Source organism: Nanorana parkeri, unplaced genomic scaffold (assembly GCF_000935625.1).
Source record: "Nanorana parkeri isolate BGI_ZX_2015 unplaced genomic scaffold, ASM93562v1 scaffold331, whole genome shotgun sequence".
Taxonomy (NCBI): domain Eukaryota; kingdom Metazoa; phylum Chordata; class Amphibia; order Anura; family Dicroglossidae; genus Nanorana; species Nanorana parkeri.
Window position 1 is genome coordinate 991375 of NW_017306599.1, and position 19546 is coordinate 1010920.

Here is a 19546-nt window from a genome sequence, read left to right on the forward strand (position 1 = left end):
TATATATATATATATATATATATGCTTGGGCTACGTTCCTGAGGGAATGGTTGTAAATAGAAACCGGTGTAAATTGAAACCCAGTATATAATGTAAGTGAATAGGAAGCAAGGGAGTTATGTTCCAGACCTTTCTCAAAATTGAGATAAGTAATAAAATACAGGTACATTATATTTAAAGCTGCTGCATGAGCTCACACAAGGAGCTTTAAATAAAATGTACCTGTATTATGCTACTTACGTCAATGAGAGAGAGGTTTGGAACCTCACTTCCTCACTCAATTGGCATTATGGAGTGAGGAAGTTTACTGGGTTTCAGTTCACACCAGTTTCTATTTAGAACCATTTCTTGTTTTGAGAGAGGCCTGGAACCTAACTCCCTCACTTCCCATTGACATACATCATATATGTGGTTTCAATTCACAACACTATCAGAAAAGGGTGCTATTTTGAATCAGTGCAATTGAACCGTTGTAAACATACACACCAATATTTTATTACACATAAATCACATACAGATATTGTTACAAATTACTCATTTCTGTCATCTAAAATAGGCATTTCTGTCATCTAAAATAGCACTTCAGATATTACATATCTATATTTTCTATACTTGCTGAAAATGTTCAAAGCCTATAATATAAAAATGAATGCAGTCAGCACATCTACGGACTGGTAAGCTCTGACATATACAATGTTTGTTCTTTCACTTAGTTATCCTTTCATTTTGTATCTTAAACCCTGTAATACTTTGTAATACTATCTCTTTGCCTCTGCACAACTTAAGCTGTTGCACGGCAGAGAGAGAGAGGAACACAGTGGTACCTTGAGGCTAGGTTCCTACCTGTACTATACCGCACGACACCAGGGATGCGCATCGCGTCAGGTGCACACAGCCAATGCGGCCCCATTCATTTCAATGGGGTGACATCCGCGCGGCAATCGCTAAAGAAATGTACAAGTACCTTTTTCACGACACATGACTTGCGGCTTATTTTATCGTGTTCACTTGCACGGGCGGAATCGCGGTGGGAAACCATGCGATCTGCCCGGCGCAACTGGGGTGCCATTAGAAAATAATGGTACCCACAGTGCGATCGGTTCCTACCTTGGTGACTCCCGACCTTGCAGCAATCGTGCACAAAACCGTGCGGATTGACATACGGTCAGGAGTCGCCTAGGTGTGAACCTAGCCTCAGGCAGAGAGGTTACAGAGAGGCACTGATTGGTTTCCAATTGTTAGTTTAAGACCTGCAGCTGTTAGCGACAGCGCAGTCACAGAACTGGCACCAGTGTGCAGTGCTAATTCACAGCTCCAATTACAGCTACACTCCGGACGGCCCCCACAGACATACCCCCACTTTCTAATCTCTGAAATAAAAAAAAAACTTTACCTAATTTCCCTTTTACTTACCAAAATCCGTGGGCATGTGATGTTTTGTCCCAAATCTTCTCTCCTCTGTGTACAGGGGAAGGGGTCCTTATTAAGGTGTGACAGGGACATTTCTTATTGGTTGCCCAGCGGCAGGGACCACTCGTGATCCAGAAGAGGAATCTGCAGACTGGACAGCTCTTCCACATCTGAATTGCTGGATGACTGGTCCTATTGAAACAGTGAATTTTCCCATGTCCTTATATTTTGCTAGTGTTGTAAAATGCAGCCTAACACATGACAGATTATCTGGTGAGAAAAAGCCCTTAGGGAACATCTTATGGAGTAGGTCAGGTGTGCAGTACTCATCAGAAGTTTATAATTGGTTTCTTATATTCTAATGCTGATTGAGCACTTATGAGCTGGTACACACAATTTTTTTCACTGTTCTGCAGATAAAGTTGTCTAATGCTAGCAAGTCACATATCGAAAATTGTTCGATACAGCACAAATTATTAATTTGCCTTTGTTGATCCAATTGTTTAGAACTATTTAAATCAATCAGGATAGTTAAAATAATTGTTTTGTGGTTTTGATCAGCTGGAAATTAAACCAATAGCAATTTCTTTAAATTTAAAGAATATCTAAACTCATAAAGAAAAATGTAATATATTGCAACTTACCAGTTCTTACATGTGATGGCTGCATTAGTTTTCTTCTTCCCACTCTTTTTCCTTTATTTTCACCTGGTGATCTTACCAGTAGCACACTTCTTGCCCTAAGTAACAATGCTCACCAAGTACAGTACTATACAGTATTGACTGGGGTGCAGCTTGTCATCCTAGGCTGGTCACACCTGATTAGACCTACGCCACCACCTTTACTTATATCTGTAACATAGCGGGAGGTATTATGTAGTTCACATAGGTGAGCTAGGCAGATCTCATAATGTTTGAGATTTCAGTGCAGCACAGAGTGGACAGGAGCTTACAAGCTTACTGGATTTGTGGCAGGATGAGCAGGTATTTTTTACACTTGTCTAATAAATATTACAAAATGCTTTCAATTGTATATTTAAGAGAAGAAATAAGAGCAAATAAGGTAAGGTCATTTTTACATACACTTTAAACTGATTAAAATAACTTTGGGACAAGCAAAATATTAAAATGTTGACACATTTTAGCAATTCTAGCAGCTGACCTGGGTACTTACCTTGTTTGTGGCTTTGTCTTCTTTGAAAGCATTCCTTTCTTCCTAATGTAGCAGGTCCGCAGATCGCTGTCCCACGTTTCCTCTTCTCGGGTGACTCCCTTGTCTTGTGGGTTCCTGTGTAAACCGTATGAATTTATGAATGCACGCTCCCCAACCAGAGGTTTGGGGAAGCGGCACAGAGGAACTTGGAGGGTATGCTCAGAAACCAAACAGTTTGTTCAGTTCTGCATTATTCTTGGATCAAGCAAAATTATCAGAATGAAAATCTATCTGATCATCTTCATTTTAATTTAATTCTATGAAACTTGATCAATATCTTCTAGATTCTATTTAAATATCAAAATTAACTCATCAAATGATCGGATAAAAACAAGTGGCCAGTGTTTTAATTTCTTAACTTGAACTATTGGTTTAGTAATATGTTTAAAAGGCCAAATAGTTACAGCCAAGAAATCAGGTAATGATTCTTTCCCCTGCCAAGGCAAAACCTTTCTTAAGGTGTGAGGGGAACAGGGAACCAATATGTGAATGGATCTCCACAGTGGAAGTGTCTAATGTACATAAAGCAATAAAGAGATTGCTCAAGTGTCAGATATAGCATTTACAGGTGGATCCGCTGTCACATTTCTCAAAACTTGAATACAATCATTACGAAAAAATAAGAAATACAGATTAACCTTGTAGGTGTCAATTGGTTGTTATTTAAAAAAAGGCACTTGTTAATGATATGATATACAGTGCTTTAGTGAACTAAAGTCATTTAGTTATGATTTACTTTTAACAGGGCTGGTTAGCAATTTTTATAGTAGTCATAAGTACAACCCATCTTCTTAGCATAATGATATTTTAAGGAGGAAACACAGTGAGGAGGGTAAGAGGGTCTGATGTAAAAATGATGGGTTGTACTTATGACTACTAGCCTATATAAACATTGCTAACCAGCCCTGTTAAATGTAAATCATAACTGAATGACTTTAGTTCACTAAAGCGCTGTATATCATATAATGAACAAGTGCCTTTTTTTAAGTAATATACTATGCCTAGGCATTGTGTGTTAAAATGGGCACCTGTAGTCTCCATCAATAGCTCATGTGACAGCGTGATAACACAGAAGCACAATAAGGAGATAGGGGCAGAGAATTGCTATCCTATAACAGGAAGTGTCCGAAGAAAGACCTTGGCACACAACTAGGTATTATTTTAAAGAATTCTGTAGATTTACACATAGAAAATTATTTTAAAGTACATTAACATATTAAAGCTTATGTGATTTATTTTGTGATTGATTTACATATACTTTAAAGGCTGTTAAAGCAAGCTTTCTTTTTTCAATGTTTACAAAAATTGCTGCCAAATATGATCTATTCGGCGTAAAAATAACTCGTTTGTGTAGAGTCAATGAAGAAAAACTCTGCTCTAGTCTGTTCCCAAAAACTGAGCTATTTCAACACTAGGTGCTCACAGCTAATTGAGCCCAAGGTACCATTATGTTTACAGGTTTGGCGAATGGAAAGGTTCACTTTAAAGAAGAATTTAGTTGGAATTAAGGGAATGGTCTGCATTACACATAACAAGCAAGATAGTACATTCATCCTATTTACAGATGCCCTACCAAGCCAAGAAAAAAATCCTTTTTTTTCATAGAGAGATTTCATAAAAATTTATTTTGAAGAGTTTTTAAGTTCAGATAAAAATAATTCCGTGTTTAAGCGGATACAAAGATACTTTTTTAAAAGAGGTTACCACTATAAAGAAAAGCAGGATTTATACTTCTCGAGTAACTGTAAGAAGATGGACATTCATGTCTTTAGATTTAGACTAGCTTATTTTCAAAGAAAGTTTTTTAAAAATATAAAAGGTTTGTAGCAGATTCAGCATTTCTGATTGGATTATGAGACTGTCATTTGAAAAAGCTGCACATGCAGCTCTGTTTCTTACAATTTTGAATCACTGAATGACACTTTTTTTCTGCTATACCCTTTGAGTGGTTTGAGGTTTAACAGATATATTATGGGCAAAAGGTAGAAAATGTGTAATTTGAGATACGTGTTATTTTAAATGGTAGTAAAAAAGTATAGAGTTGGGACCAGTGAGAACATTTTTTCTTTTCAAAAATAATTTTCAGGGGTTATAATATAGCTACAACACATAAACCTTGAAAGAAGGGCAAGGGAAGACGAGACTCTTCACCAAACGCCCAACAAGTGACAAGAGAGATTAGGAGTCAGCTTTCATTGTATAACATTAAATATGATACCTCAAAGGTGTAGTGAGTCTAAGGCTAGCTATAGTAATGTCTACACATTGTACTAGGAAAGCAGCCTATAAATTATAGGGGCCAGGTCTGGCATATCCAACCAGTTGTCCCATAGTTTACTGAATTTAAGTTGACACCCTCTTTTATTATAAACTAACCTTTCTCATAGTAGGATATCATTAACTGAAACTATCCACATTTCAAGGTCTGGTGGAGCTGGGGCTATCCATGACTGTGGTACAATTTTGCAAGATAGAAACAATTATGAATGAACTATGAACTATTAATAGGTGTCTGTATGTCGGGTGGAATCTCCTTAATATCCACCAGCCCAAGTTAGCACAATTTAGGATTCACTGTAAGAATGGTATGAAAAACTCTACTGACATTGTTTCAATCATAATAAGATCTTAATGGGGTGTGATATGTCCGAACACTTTTTTTTTATTTTCAGTTTAAAATTGTAATTTCGTTGCACCTCTAAATATTATTATAAAATAGGTATAGTTAATGTTACCATCTTTATTTGACTAGGCAATATTTTAAACCTGGTCCAGGTATAAGAAAGTATATTTCTGTTAAACCCTTCGTATTTCATTTACATTAACACACCAACAATTATAGTTCAGAGCTTTACACAGGAAAGCACAGTTTCACCAGCAGCCACTAGCAGATGCTGTTGTACACACTAAGATTTGTGCAGCTTTCCATAATACACATCCTTCTAAACCCTTTACTATATAACCACTGGGCTAACACTGACTGCAATCATTTGCTAAAGAGCACCAAGCAACTAATCACACTTTTAAACCCACCCCTCACTGCTTACCTGTTCCAGGAATTAAAAGTGGTGGTACAATAAAGCTTGAAAAAATATTACCCACACAAGGTAAACTAAAAAAGAGAACACATGGAGATCCTCCATTACAATCCTTTTAATAAGGTACAAAATACTCTACTCCTAAACTCTCTACCTTTGATTACTACTACTTCTGATTAAGATCCTCTAGTCATATTCAAGGGGTTCTCTAGAAGCATGTTTTTAATCACAAATCACCAAAGGCCAGGCAATTTTATTCAGAAAGGCAATGAGAAGTTCAAGGGGTGAATATTTTATACTTTTTGGAGAGGGTCATGTTGGAGGGGATGCACATAATGGAATCATGTGGGAATGTAGTTCCAGTGCTCAACTGGAGTGGAAGCCTTCTTTTTTTCTCTTCATAGTGCTTTTTTTTAAACTTTCATTGAGAGATGTGTTCTTTGATATACAGTATATATTTAGTTTTGTTCTGCTGTTTGTTATGGAACACTTTACAGTATATTATTACTATTACTAGATTAACAGTATGAAAGCTTGTTGTCTTAGGTGAAAAGATCTTTGACTGTTTTACACATAACACAATTTAATAACAAATTATTGTTCATTTGAGGTGACTGCTCTATTACAATATGTTAAAACCTGTGAAAATTACAAACATGTTTATATCTCTAGGGCTACAAAATGTCTATGTATAATAGTATGGTACCTACTGCACATCCAACTGTAGCAATCCACCAATGCGTGATCAAAGCAGCACACAGATGTTACCTTTGTATGTATGCAGCTGTCCGAACCACAGAACAGTCTTCATTAATGTAGATGTAAACACAATCAATAAAATCTCATATAATGTTTAACATGTTAATGCAATAAAGGTCACTGTTCCATTGGGGTGCAATGCTTTGACCCTGTTTCCTAAATGCTCTTCTGCACTGCCACTCTGTCGCGTGCACTTCTGGTAGAGTCAATAAGCAACCAAGCCAATGCCTATTGTGCAGGCATGTTCCACATCATGAAGCCCATCCTGAGCAATAAAATGCAGCTACCGATGGAGCACATATATGCAGACAGGAATTGGTTGCAAAGAGGCTGGTGGAGATCAGAAACACTAAAAAACTGTAATAAAGGCAAAAACAATATTTTATATAAAACAATGCAGCTATGTATGGTGCACAGAGCTTGGCCAATTAACCAATTAAATGTCACGCAGTCAGGGTTTGGACCTTCTTTCATTCAAAAGTTTTATTGTATTTGAGAAAACCAACATTTAGGGCCAAAAGGGTCCCTGTGTCAAGGCACAGACATATTTTGTATACAATGTATGGATACATACAATCATCTCTGTTTCCTGGTATTTAAACTAAGGCTGGAACTATTAAGACTAGCACTTTTGACCTGGATGTGATGAAAAAGTAAGATGACTCTAGTGATGACTGCCACTACCAGCCACAGAAGAAACACGCAGCATTTGATCTGGACTTTAGTGTCTCTTGGTACCCAGAGGCATGGGACGCTCATCACAATTTCCACAATTTCCAATTTCCAGCCACAAGCAAAATTTCTATTGCTCTCCCAAAGTCTCTCTTGAAACTTTTAGCAAATGAATCCTGGAGCAAGTCTTTGGGCAGAAATGCATGTCTCTATAACATGCTTGGCTTTCCATAATAAGAGAAGCACTCGGGTGCTGACTATGTTAGAGCCCAGTTGAACCCTTAGTTTAAATCAACTAAATAGATTCCATGTCCAAAATTCCAAAGTCTTTTAGTTAATTCTCTTCATATTGAAAATGCCTGTCCCCAGCCAGAGGCTGCAGAGTAGGACCCTTGATCTCTGTGAGTAAGCAGTGATCTTAATGCAGAGCTCAAACACACCCCCACTGACTCTACACTGTAGCTCCATAACCAGCAAAGCTCATACTCCCCACTGTTTGGAGAACTCAGGCATGTCAGACCTATGCACAGAGATTACTACTTCCACACAGAAAGACTCCCACACTGCAGCATTTTGCAAGGGCACAGACTTTTTTTACTTGTTTACTAGGCTGTGGCTGATTCTTAAAGAAAACAAAGTGTATGACTTTGCAGACCTTTTGTTTTGATGCACACAAATGTATTCGGCTAATTTAAACTGAAAGCTCACTGGGCTTTAAAACACATGCACGCAGTGGTGTATTTTGGTTTTGCGCTGCCCTAGGCAAGACTAAATTCGGGCACCCCCCTCAATCTAAATTTGCTGCACCCCATCCTGTTTAGGACATTTTGCACAACCTGTCAGTCACTGGATACAGCGCACACGGGGTCTCAGGAGAGCTGTGCAGGATTTATGGTGGGCTGTGTGAGGTCTATGGTGGGCTGTGTGGGGTCTCAGGAGGACTGTGAATTGTGCCTTTCCCTGCATACATGTGCTGCTCCTCTTACCTGCAGCTCGAAATGCCACCAGTACCAACCGGATACATTGCAGTCCCCAGCCTGCTTCTGGGACATCCCGCCATCAAATCACTTGAGCAATATGGCCAGCGACAAGCCACCCGCTGCTTCTCCTCCACGACCTGTACAAATCCAGCTGGACCACATCTCACTGGGCCCTCCCCTCTACTGGGCAGCTCTCTAATTAGGCAGCCAGTCTTAGGGCCTTGCGGCCGACTAGTTTGCCTCATTAGGCAGCCACTGCTTGCTGATTCTGTGCTGCCCAGCCTCGGCCCAATGGACAAGTGCCCAGTATGCCCAAAGGCAAGTCCGGCCCTGTCCACCTCATTGGTTTGGGGCAGCCTTTTCTGCCGCCCCCCCGGAAAGTGCTGCCCTAGGCAAATGCCTAGTTTGCCTTGCAGTAGATACACCCCTGCATGCATGCTTGTGCAATACAGTGCTAGTACTGTAGAGCAGGTTTTGGGAAACACTACTAGTTCCAGTTTCACTTAGTATACTTGTATTACAATCTTAAAGCTAAATTTACATTTGAAATGCAAAAATGTGAGCTTTCGTAGCTCTGTTCAGGCAGACTTGTTTGAAAGTCTGTAGCTGAGCAGTACAGCATGGCCAGGACCCATTCCAGCCTAAAAGTGGAGAAAAATGGACCAGCAGAATAATTATGTCAAACCTGTTCCCTCCACCTTTAGTACCCTGCCTTAGACCGACAGTACTGTGGAAAAAAACCTGCTAACAAAAAAAATAAAAGTGCTCCTTCCACGTATCATTGCTGATGTGCAAAGGATTATAGCGGGCTGATATTAAGCCAGATTTTAGGTACTGATGCTAGATATACTGTATTTTTTTCATGAACAAATAGCTTGAATAAATTAAATTACATTTCGTTTACTGTACAGTTCGTTGGAAAATAAAAAAAATAAGGAGCTAAGCTTCTTGGTAAGAGCCACCAAAGATTATGGCCTTTTAGGTTTCAGAGATTTTAGGGTTTAATATTAAAAAGAATTAGACTCGCACTCATGAGTCTTAAACTGAGGATCACCTTTTGTAATTTCTATATAATCTAAAGCAATTAGTCACAACCAGTCAATCAATGTGTTTGTGAGAGATGTAAGCACCATTAGGGAACATTCTTTGTTTCCAGCAAGCACTATAATCTGTTAAAACACTAACTGGTTTTGACAAAGCAGATGTGGGAATGCTAATCAAAAGCAATGTGCTTCAAATATAAAGAAGCTTTAAGCATTTCAGCCCACTTTGCACAGCATACGCCACAACTTGGCAAATATAGTAGAAGCTGTTGGTCTTTTTCAGTCAACCATCTGTACACTGAATGTTGCCAGATACTATTGTCGTTTAAAGTTAATGATTTTAAATAAGGCTGTCTTGTCTTGATTGTCTGAAAGTATTTCCAAAGGTATTTCTATGCACTGGCCAGAGACATCAGGTGACACTCATGACGCCTCCACATCAAAGTTAGCAACTATTCTTCTTCTGGATGAGCACTTTGCCATTCCAAGACTGTTTCTGTCATAATGCAAGGAGAGAATCCTGTCTCAGGCAATGGATGAGCTTTTCACGTTGCCATTTGGGGCTTATCTTATTCTAGGTACTATGCATTCAGGAAAACACTGCTGTACGGGGTAGCTCAAGGCAATAGAACGCTCCAGACATTTTTTTCTTAGGCCTGGTTCACACCTGGGTGTTTTGTAGCGTGTTCGAAACGCTCAAACACCAAAATCCCATTATTTCCTATGGGTATGGTTCACACCTGGGCGTATTACAGGCCGTATGAACGCACTACAAAACGTCCTACGCCCAAAGAAGTACAGGAGCTTCTTTGGGGCGTTTTTGTCGCGCGTTTCCATTGGGATACAGCCAAGTAGCCCTCGGAAACGCATTTGTCGTGCGTTTTTTAACGCGAATTGTGGTAAAAACGCTTGTCACGAAACACGCGACAAACGCGCATATTCAATACGCCTAGGTGTGAACCCAGCCTTATATGTGTCACTTTTAGTTTTAGGGTTAAGCATTTCTTTATCCTTCTAATCTGAGGATTTGATTTATGATAGTAAAATGGAGACGTGTTAATCAGCACTCACTGGACCTGTGCTCACTCTGCTCACAAAACTAAAGTAGATGTAAGCCCTAACCAAATGACATTTAGTTTGCTAAAGCACTGTTGCTGATCTCCTGCAGCCTCATTGAAGCCCCTTCCTGTCAACATGGATGCACCCCACCTATGACTGCATGTCATTTATCAGGGTGGGTTTCCCGATAGTGTAAATAGTTTAACATGTCTGTGGAGAAAGCATTGGCAGAGTCGCTTGCAGTCAAAACTGGGAGGGAGTGTGACAGGGTGGCAAAATCGTTGTCACTCTATACCAGGAAGTTCCTGAACAAGAACCTTCATGTCAGGACCACCAGGTATTATTTTAATAAAAGCTGCAGATTTAAAAATTTTGAAAATTACTTTTGATATTTAATTAACACGTTAAAGCCTAAAAAAAATGTCCATTTCCCATAGCTACTGTGGATTTACAGACTTCTGCTGGCATATTATTAGTCAAGGTGTAAATAAATAGTATGTCAATTATTAACACACAAAAGCTTAAACACACAAGACAGAATCTGCCATCAAGAGAAAAGACTTGCAAGGAAATCTAAATGCAACTATCTGCTATAGGACTGCCATTAATGACACTTTTTAACACATTCTGATGCTCTTTTTTCCATTTACTTCACATCACATCTGTGTGAACAATATCAAAAAGATTTACAGTTCCCTCTGTGGTCTAATTACACACACTGTAAGGACACCAATCAACATTCTTGCAGAGATATCACACCAGCCAGGTTTGATCTGCAGATGATTTGTGTTGACAGACTTTTGGAGGCCCCAGATGGCCAAGAGACCCTTGCAGAACTGCTGCGGTTGTTTTAATTACAACATCTAAATTCAAAATGTAACACTAGCCAAATATGTTTTCTTAATTTTGGATAGAATGGAGTATGGCTGGATCCTGTTAAGCGTTCATTGTTTTCTGTGTCACTGAGTACATTTCCCCTCAATTCATCTCCTCCTGACAACACTGTCACTGGGACAAGAAGTGAAAAGAAATCTCTAAAAAGCTGACAAACTTTCTAACCCTGCCATACCCTACCCAAAACAAAAAGTGTTTGTGCCATTACACTTTAAAGTAAATGACTGGTAGTCTTAAAGGGTCTGAAGAATGAATACAGTGGTAACAAGACAATTTCTTATCTATACGAACCAGTCAGAAGTCTTTCATTTTCAGAACCTGAACTGTAGAAATTATAGTTGTAAGTTCTGTGGTTGCTATGGTCAAAAATATTTTTTTTTTCTATATTCTAATGCATGGTCTTTGGTATTTTAGCAGACTCTTTAAATGGCAACAACCATTTAAGCCAGACAAATCTGCTTAGTCAGGAAGGCAATGTTCACAAACATTACAGTTGCCACTTTTAAAAAACGTTTCTACTGCTGTCAATGTTAGAACATGTTTGTGGTCCACTCTGAAAAGTGAAAAAGTCAGAATAATTACTTAAGTAATTTGTAATGTTTGTGTAGGTAGTCTAACTTGAAAATGAAACCTGCAGCTTTAAAAAAAAAACACAACGGTGTCTAACCTACCTTCAAGAGGTCATACAGTAACATTTTCTGGGTGGAAGATTTGGACGTTCTCACAATTCATTATTACTTGCAGCCAATCACAATTTGAATGAGTGTGGTATTCAATAGGCATGTTCATCTCCTACTGCCTTGTACGATTATGGAGATAAATAGTGGGCAATTAATCAAATTCTTCACTGAATGTATCAGTCATGTTTGGAAACATTTTGAGAGCTTTGAGGAAATTACCTGTGGAAGATGTGCCCAATATAGCCAGGCACAGGGATAAGAATGTGTCGCCAATATAACCTGTGATTCCCCCTGCAGCTGATCTTTTCCCAGTTACTGACTTACCATCACTTGTTCTGCACTGTGTGGAAGCAGCTGTCTTAGTACAGAGGCAAGACTTTACTTCCTTGTGTCAGAGTCTCAAACAAGGAGAACAGTGATCAGCACAGTAGTGACATCACCAAATCTAAGTGCAAATCTCCTGAGACTAGCAGTCAGAGGTATTAGTGCCTTTGATCTCACATTGCAGATATACAGCTATGAGGGTGTAGGCACATTTACATACCAGGAAGTACACTGTAGGAATTTCAGCCAAAAGGTACATTTTTCAGAGTACTGCTTAGGCACAATTAACATGTATTAACATTTATATATTATGTTCCCTATAACAAGGCAAATCTTCACTTGTTTAGTTTATGATGGTGACTTTAAAACAGACTTTTGTTGGGTTTTTCTGTGAATCTTATAAAACGTGTGCACATAAAATAATTTAGCACAAAACCACGGCAATGAAAGGGAAATCACCTGGTGCTTCAATTAATTGCTTGTATACACTCAGGAAGGCTGCTTCTGCTTCTTTGCTTCTTTTACTAAGTGCAACAACCTGGTAGACAAGAAATAGATAGAATAAATAAATATAATTACAGAATGTGACTACACACATAAATAGACAAATTCTTGTGAACCTGAAAACATTAAGTCATGGAGTGTGTACACAAGTGTGTGTGCATGCGTGTATGCGTTTGTGTTTTTTGCAATATAATTGTTTAGGTGATTAAAATGGGGAAATATCAAAAGTAAAGCTTTGGAAAACCCAACGCATAAAAATACCTTGGCACTTGTATGAAAATGCAAAATCTTGTGACCTGGACTTTCACTACAGAAAGCAGTTCTTAAACCACTGGGATGAATGAAGCGTTTCATAATCATTCATTCACGTTGGTAGCAGAATGTATAGTGGTGTACTGCATGACTGGTTGATTTACAAAAGGAATAGAGGCTGTTCACCCAGCAAAGTAAATGTTAACTTTTCAATGTTATTGTTATTGAATAAGGTGAAGCAGGGGTCATGTAAACATATGATTAGGTATTCAAAGTAAACACAGCTTTACCTTATTTACTAATATTCAATTTACATAACTATATACTTTGCTAGGTGAACAGCCTCTACTCTTGTAGTAAATCGACCCCATTGCGACTGATGCACAAGTCCGTGGCATTAAATGGTTGCAGTTCTAGTTTGCACATGGGTTTTGCTAAACTTGTCTCTAGAAAGTACACAGTGCCTAGTACTCAAGTAATAAGCAAGCACAAATAGGGTCTATTTATAGAGGGTTTAATAAAAGAAAACATGAGCAAAATGGAGTTGTCACCAGCAGTGACACATCAGTTTCTGTGCTTTAGTGTCTCAGAGGACAAAAGATGATACCGGATTGTTATAAAAGTGAACCTGAATGCTGCCTGCACTCTATAAAACAGGGGTTAGAGTTTACAACTAAAGTAACTAATTCCCACTTCCCACAGATGGCCTTGTGTTCAAAGGTCCTCCTTCCTACCTAATTATTGACAGTAACTGAACTTACTAGAAGAACAGAACAAATAAAAATAGAATAACTTAAATCATTACATTGAGGACAACAGAATGTGGATAGTGAACAGTGGGATGGCTGTTAACATAAAACATTTAATTAAACAATCTGCTTTCAGGAGTGGGTAGATTACGGTTTTAATATTTCACTGCCACTTACATGTCCCTATTAATATCACCTGCTATCGCTATAGACAGCTTGGAAGTACCAATAGGGAGGTAGAGGGAAGGTTTGAGAGAGCACACAAAGGAATCAGAGAAGAGGCAGACAATGCACCAAATAATGTAGACTCACCGAGAACTTTATTAGGGACACTACAGTAAACTACATGTAATCATAAAGGGATGCACATTGAAGGCTATGGCATTTAAGCCATGATTGGTATTAAAGGTCCATAAAAACATTGTCCAGACATTTGCACCACCAGCCTGGAGTGTTGAGACAAGGCAGGTTGGGTCAATGGATTAATGCTTTTGATGCCAAATTCTGACCATACTATTAGTGTGCCTCAGCATAAATTAAGATTCATCGGCGTAGGTTACATTTTTCCTGTCTTCAAATATCCAGTTTTGCAGAGCCTGTACCCACTGCAGCCTCATGCAGTGCTCTTGGCTGAGAGGAGTGGGACTCCTGCTGTTAAAGCTCATCTGCTTCAAGGTTTGATGTGTTGTGTGTTCTAAGAAGCTTACCTGCACACCACAGTTGTAAAGAGGAGTTATCTGACTTACCGTAGCCTGTCTCAAACCAAACCTGTTTAGCTATTCCCTACTGATCTCTCATTTTAAGAAGGTTTTGACCGGAGAACTGCTGCTCACTGAATGTTTTTTTGCTCACCACAGTTGTAAAGAGGAGTTATAGATGTGGACAACTTTGTTGGTACCCTTACAGCTCATTGAAACAAAGTTTACTCCTAGTGAAAAAGGATACATTTAAAACAATTTTGCGTGTATACCTGCAGGCCTTTGGTATGTCATGTAAAACAAAGAAAGTGTGAAAACGACTCTGGAATAAAAAATATTGTTGTGCTTATTTGGCAATTGCTATTCAGAAATTTGTGGATGGATGTGAGACACTGAGTTGCCTGCTACTTGATGATAAGCCAATTGACATTCAGGTTACAAGATCATACAAACATAAAGAGTGGATACAAGTGCTGAAATTCAAGGATACGCGTGATACATTGTTGCAATGGAATTTATATATTTTTTCAAATAAGTACAATTATTTGGATACATTAATTCTAAGAGTGAAATAAGTTTAAATTTGGAATCATGAGAATGAATACTAAATGAGAGTCAGATAGAATATACCATAGAAGCCATGGTTGGGGTAGAAAGGTTTGATTTTTAGAGGTTTTTAAATCGGTGTTTACATATTTACTGATTATGCATTAACATTTATGAATTGAGGCTTTAATATAAATAAATCTGTTATTTAATATTGATTGTCTTGTTTTGGGATCTCTGTATGAGGAAACAAATATTATATGTGAGATAAAATTACAAAGAGACCCAAACTAGTGGATATAATAATATAATTTGTTTATATTTATTTCGCAACAGTCCCCTCTCCCTGTTTTTGTAGCATAAAGTGTGAAAAAAGATTGCTTTTTCTACAAAGATATTCTAAAATGGTCTGGACGCTTTTCTGTAATTTGTATTACACGTCTTCAAACTTGTAACCAGTCTGTCAACTTATTTAAAGGGAGAAAAATAGTCATTCTGCTGTTTGGTATAATCGTCTGCACCACACTGAACAAAGACCAGAGAAAATAAAGGAGAGAGTTGTCTGAGGTGATCCGAAAGAAAATTATAGACCAGCATGTCAAAGGCAGAGAGTGTAAGACCATCTCCAAGCAGCTTGACTTTCCCGGTGAATGCAGTTACAAATATAATTGAGACGCTTATGTCCATGAGAGTGTAGCCAACCACCCTGGACCTTGTTTTTGTTAGAACTTTATTTAAATGACACAAGTGACATTTCATTACCACATAAGGTCTGTGTTCTTCACATCAAAAAATGAAGCTTCCAAAGAAAAGAACACAATGTCTACTGTGAAAGATGGAGGAGGCTCAGTTATGTTTTGGGCTGCTTTGTTGCGTCTAGCATGGGATGCCTTTAATCTGTGCAGGGCACAATTAAATCTTTAGGGCTTATTTACACCAACAGCCATGCTCCATTACATAGCTGCTGGTGTGCTGATTGTGACACATCCCACTGGTTTCCTTGTTTTTGTTAGAACTTTATTTAAATGTCACAAGTGACATTTCATTAAGTACTATGGGCACAACGCAGTGTGATACTGTGCAGTTGTACTGTGTCACAATGTGCTGCAAAAAAAAACTGCATGCCATACTTTTTTAGTGCACACCACAGCACTGCAGTGGTGTGAACTGCACACATCTGAAACAAGGCAAATTGCCTTGTCTTGCATTGCGGCTGCACTGGGGAAAATATTGGACTATTCTAAAGTGGCCTTCTATGAGCCCTGATCTGAATCTTATTAAACATCTATAGAAAAAGCTGAAACTTGCAGTCTGGAGAAGCCACCTTTCAAACCTCAGACAGCTGGATCAGTATGAGTGGGCCAAACCACATGTTGACAGGTGCAGGTCTCATTGAGCACTACAGAAATTGCTTGCTTGCAGGGATAACCTATCATTATTGTCCATGCCATTTTTGTTTCATTATTGAAAGTATGGGTCAGTCCAGTCTGCATTTTTGTGTCTTTATATGTTGATTTCCGTATGAGTCTGCCAACCTTTATGTATAACTTTTTGAGGCTGTGAATGTTCGCACAGTACAGTAAATTGTGTAAATATTGACTTCAGTTATCTTAGATTTTAGACAATGGAATATAATGATTTGAAACGAATAGTTACAAACCATTGCCCTACAAACTGTGAGATTAGTAATGTACATCTTTGTAAAACATAAATGTTGTCCATCACAGGTTGTGTACTACCATAAAACACACGGAATATAGCATTATCATCATTATCATAATCACATCAGTAGTGAGAACAAAAACACAATGACTGTGGCCCTTTTTGTGGAAGTTGCACACAGAAAAATTAAACTGGCTACCTGAGGGTATAAAGTAGTTATGAAGCCTGGGAGGAAAAAGATGCTCTATATTCCAGGTATTATAAAAGATGCACTATTCTCTACACATTCTGAGAAGATTACTTGTAAAAAATTCCACCATACAACTTTGCTATTACAGAGAGCCGATTGAGTAGCAACTTACTTACATCTCAAATCAATCTAATAGTTATTTCACAAATAGTCTATACTATGCCCATAACAAGCAGACAACACTCAATGATTTGTGTCTTAGTGGGAATAAAACATCCATCTATTATACCTAAACACACAAAATTAGCTTCATTTGAAATTGTTTCCTGCAGAAGGATGTTTTGTGAGTTATATAAACAGCACTTATGATCAGCTATCCTGTTTTCTTTAGTCTTAAAACCATGGCTGACTTCAATGCTATTGATTGTATAGAGTGTTGATAAGCCGTCTGCCCCAACTCCCATGCTAATCTTCCTACTCCCCCTGTCTATTCATGCTCTCAGGCAGCAGCTCTCCATCTGGGAGGAAGGGTAGTACATATATTCATAAAGAATGTAATTAATTTGCTAGCGTACAGATCTGGCACAGGATTTCCAAGAAAGCAAAAGATGTGTGGAGGGGCACACTCAGCGCTTACACACAAAACAGCCAGTGGGAGGTTAGATGACTGGCAGATCAGACTAATAGACGCCAAAGACAAGGGAGGAAGAGACTTCTGCTATGAGGAAAACAAGCAGTTATTGTAAGAAAAAGTTGTTGATACAACCATGTTTAACAGATACTTCATCCTAAATACACTACAAGCAATGCTGTCACAAGGGAATAACTAAATATTAAGAGAGTCTCTGAATTGCTAACCAGAATCGTCATGAAACAACTGCTACAGCATCATATGATTTAAAACTGCACTTCAAAATGTTAGGGTTAAATAAAATGAGTTAATGGCCCACAAAAACACCATAGGAATCAAACCATTATATGCAGCAGCACTATACTGAATACAGTATGTATATATAGTGCAGGTTTCTGCTGAGAACATGGCCTAATCAATTTTGCCACTGTTGTTGTTGTTCTTTATAGAGGAGCCAGGTGACTTCACATGGTTTTCTCATGCTGAAGCAAACATTGGGAAAGCCTGAGCACCTGGCTCTATGGAGAAACACTCTATTGCAGTAGCTTTTGGCAAGCAAGTAATACTGATTTTTGGGGATCATGATACAGGTTACATTTCCCTGCAAGAAATACAATTGCTGTATAGTTAGAGACATCCAGAATTTATTTTCATGTTATGTTTTCTTGCTGTGAACAAGCTACCTAAGATATGGATTTGCTACCTGTACCTTTACCCAAAGATATAGCAGTTTTGACCAGTTTTGCTAAATCCCCCCCAGAATCAGCTGTGTAGGAGGAATGAAACTGGATGAGGAAAATCCATGCTCTACTAACAGGTTGAGGATGACAGATCAATGTAAAAAATTGTATGCAATAGCTAGACTGAAGATAGAAGAAAACACAGGGTGGTCTTACTGCATCGATAAGGTGCAGGGCACTCATAAGCGGAAATTTCAAGGAAGATAGATGTTTCCAGATGTGCTGTCCAAGCCATTCTGCAGCCGCAAAGACAAACAGGGAACGTTAAAGATCAAAAATGCTGTGGTCGGCCAGAGAAACTTAGGGGGTTATTCACTTAGCTGCCAAAGGCAGGCGAGTGAATAACCGAGCAGAAGTGAAGTGAGCTGAACGCTGTTTGGCTATTGTACATTATACATCGGCTAAAGTCAGCCGTACATCGGCTGCCGAAGTGCAGAAGGAGTTCGACTCAGCTGATGCAACAACTGGATCGGCTGAGCCGCAGCTCCAGCAGCTCACCCGCTGCCATTCGTCCCTATTCTCATAGAGCCAAACGGCAGTAAGTGAATAGCCGAATGCCGCCAGCGGCATTTGGCTCGGCTATTCTGCTGGCTACCTCCAAGGTAGCCAGCAGAATAGAAAAAAATGTAAATAAATGGAAAAAAAATAGTTTAAAAAGTATTCTAAAACTTTTTGAAAAAAATACAGTTAAGAAAGTTAAGAAAATAATACAAATATTTTTTAAAAAAATAAAGAAAGAAAAAACAACACAAGCCGACCCGACCGCATGTGACGATAATGTCAAATCTGACAGATGCCGGCAAAATATAAACAATTGGGCGGAGCTAGTGGTGACATCACGGCTGGCTCCACCTTGTAGTTATTGTTTAATGACAGATCAGCGTCCCCAGGTCATTTGGGGGCGCTGATCTGTCATTACAACTGGGCGAATCGAGCCATGAGATCCCGGCTGGCTCTGCCCACCTGTTATTTGCATGGAGATCGGTCAGCTTCGGACGACCTTTCTCGGTGCTTCACTTGTCACCACGGCTCAGCGGAGTCAAAGCATATGGGTTCGGCTCGGCTGCCTTCGAGTGCTGTACGGGCTATTGTGAATAGCACGTACAGCAGCCCTTCGGTTTGACTGAACAGAAGGGCTCAGGTGGCCAAAGCTAGCCGAAGGATCAGCCGAAGCTACGGCTGGATCCTTCAGCTCTGTAGTGAATAACCCTCTTAGTGAAGCAGATGAAAGACACCTCATGCTGACTTCTCTTCGCAGTCAGAAAATGTCCAGTAGCACCATCAGTTGAGATTTGGCAGAAACCTGGCACACCCATTGTAAGAGTCCAGTGCTAACTGCACATGCGCCAACAGCGCGTTGTCTCACGAACCGGAACAGATCCGCGCCAGGGGCGCGTCATTGCGCCAACCCGCGCATGCGCAGAAGGCATTATTCAGCAAGGCGGAAAAGCGCCCAGGAGGCGCACAGGAAGTTATCTAAAATTCAATCATCACTTCCCCTAT

General features: G+C 39.1%; 1 protein-coding gene across 1 annotated transcript in view; it reads right to left on the reverse strand.

Moving 5' to 3' along the window:
- The window catches only part of CUX2 (cut like homeobox 2), a 337894-nt gene that overhangs the window by 119167 nt on the left and 199181 nt on the right, over positions 1-19546 (reverse strand). The window contains exon 4 of the mRNA XM_018558332.1: positions 12531-12609. Coding sequence (XP_018413834.1) covers positions 12531-12609 — 79 coding nt within the window. The remainder of the gene's footprint in view (positions 1-12530; positions 12610-19546) is intronic.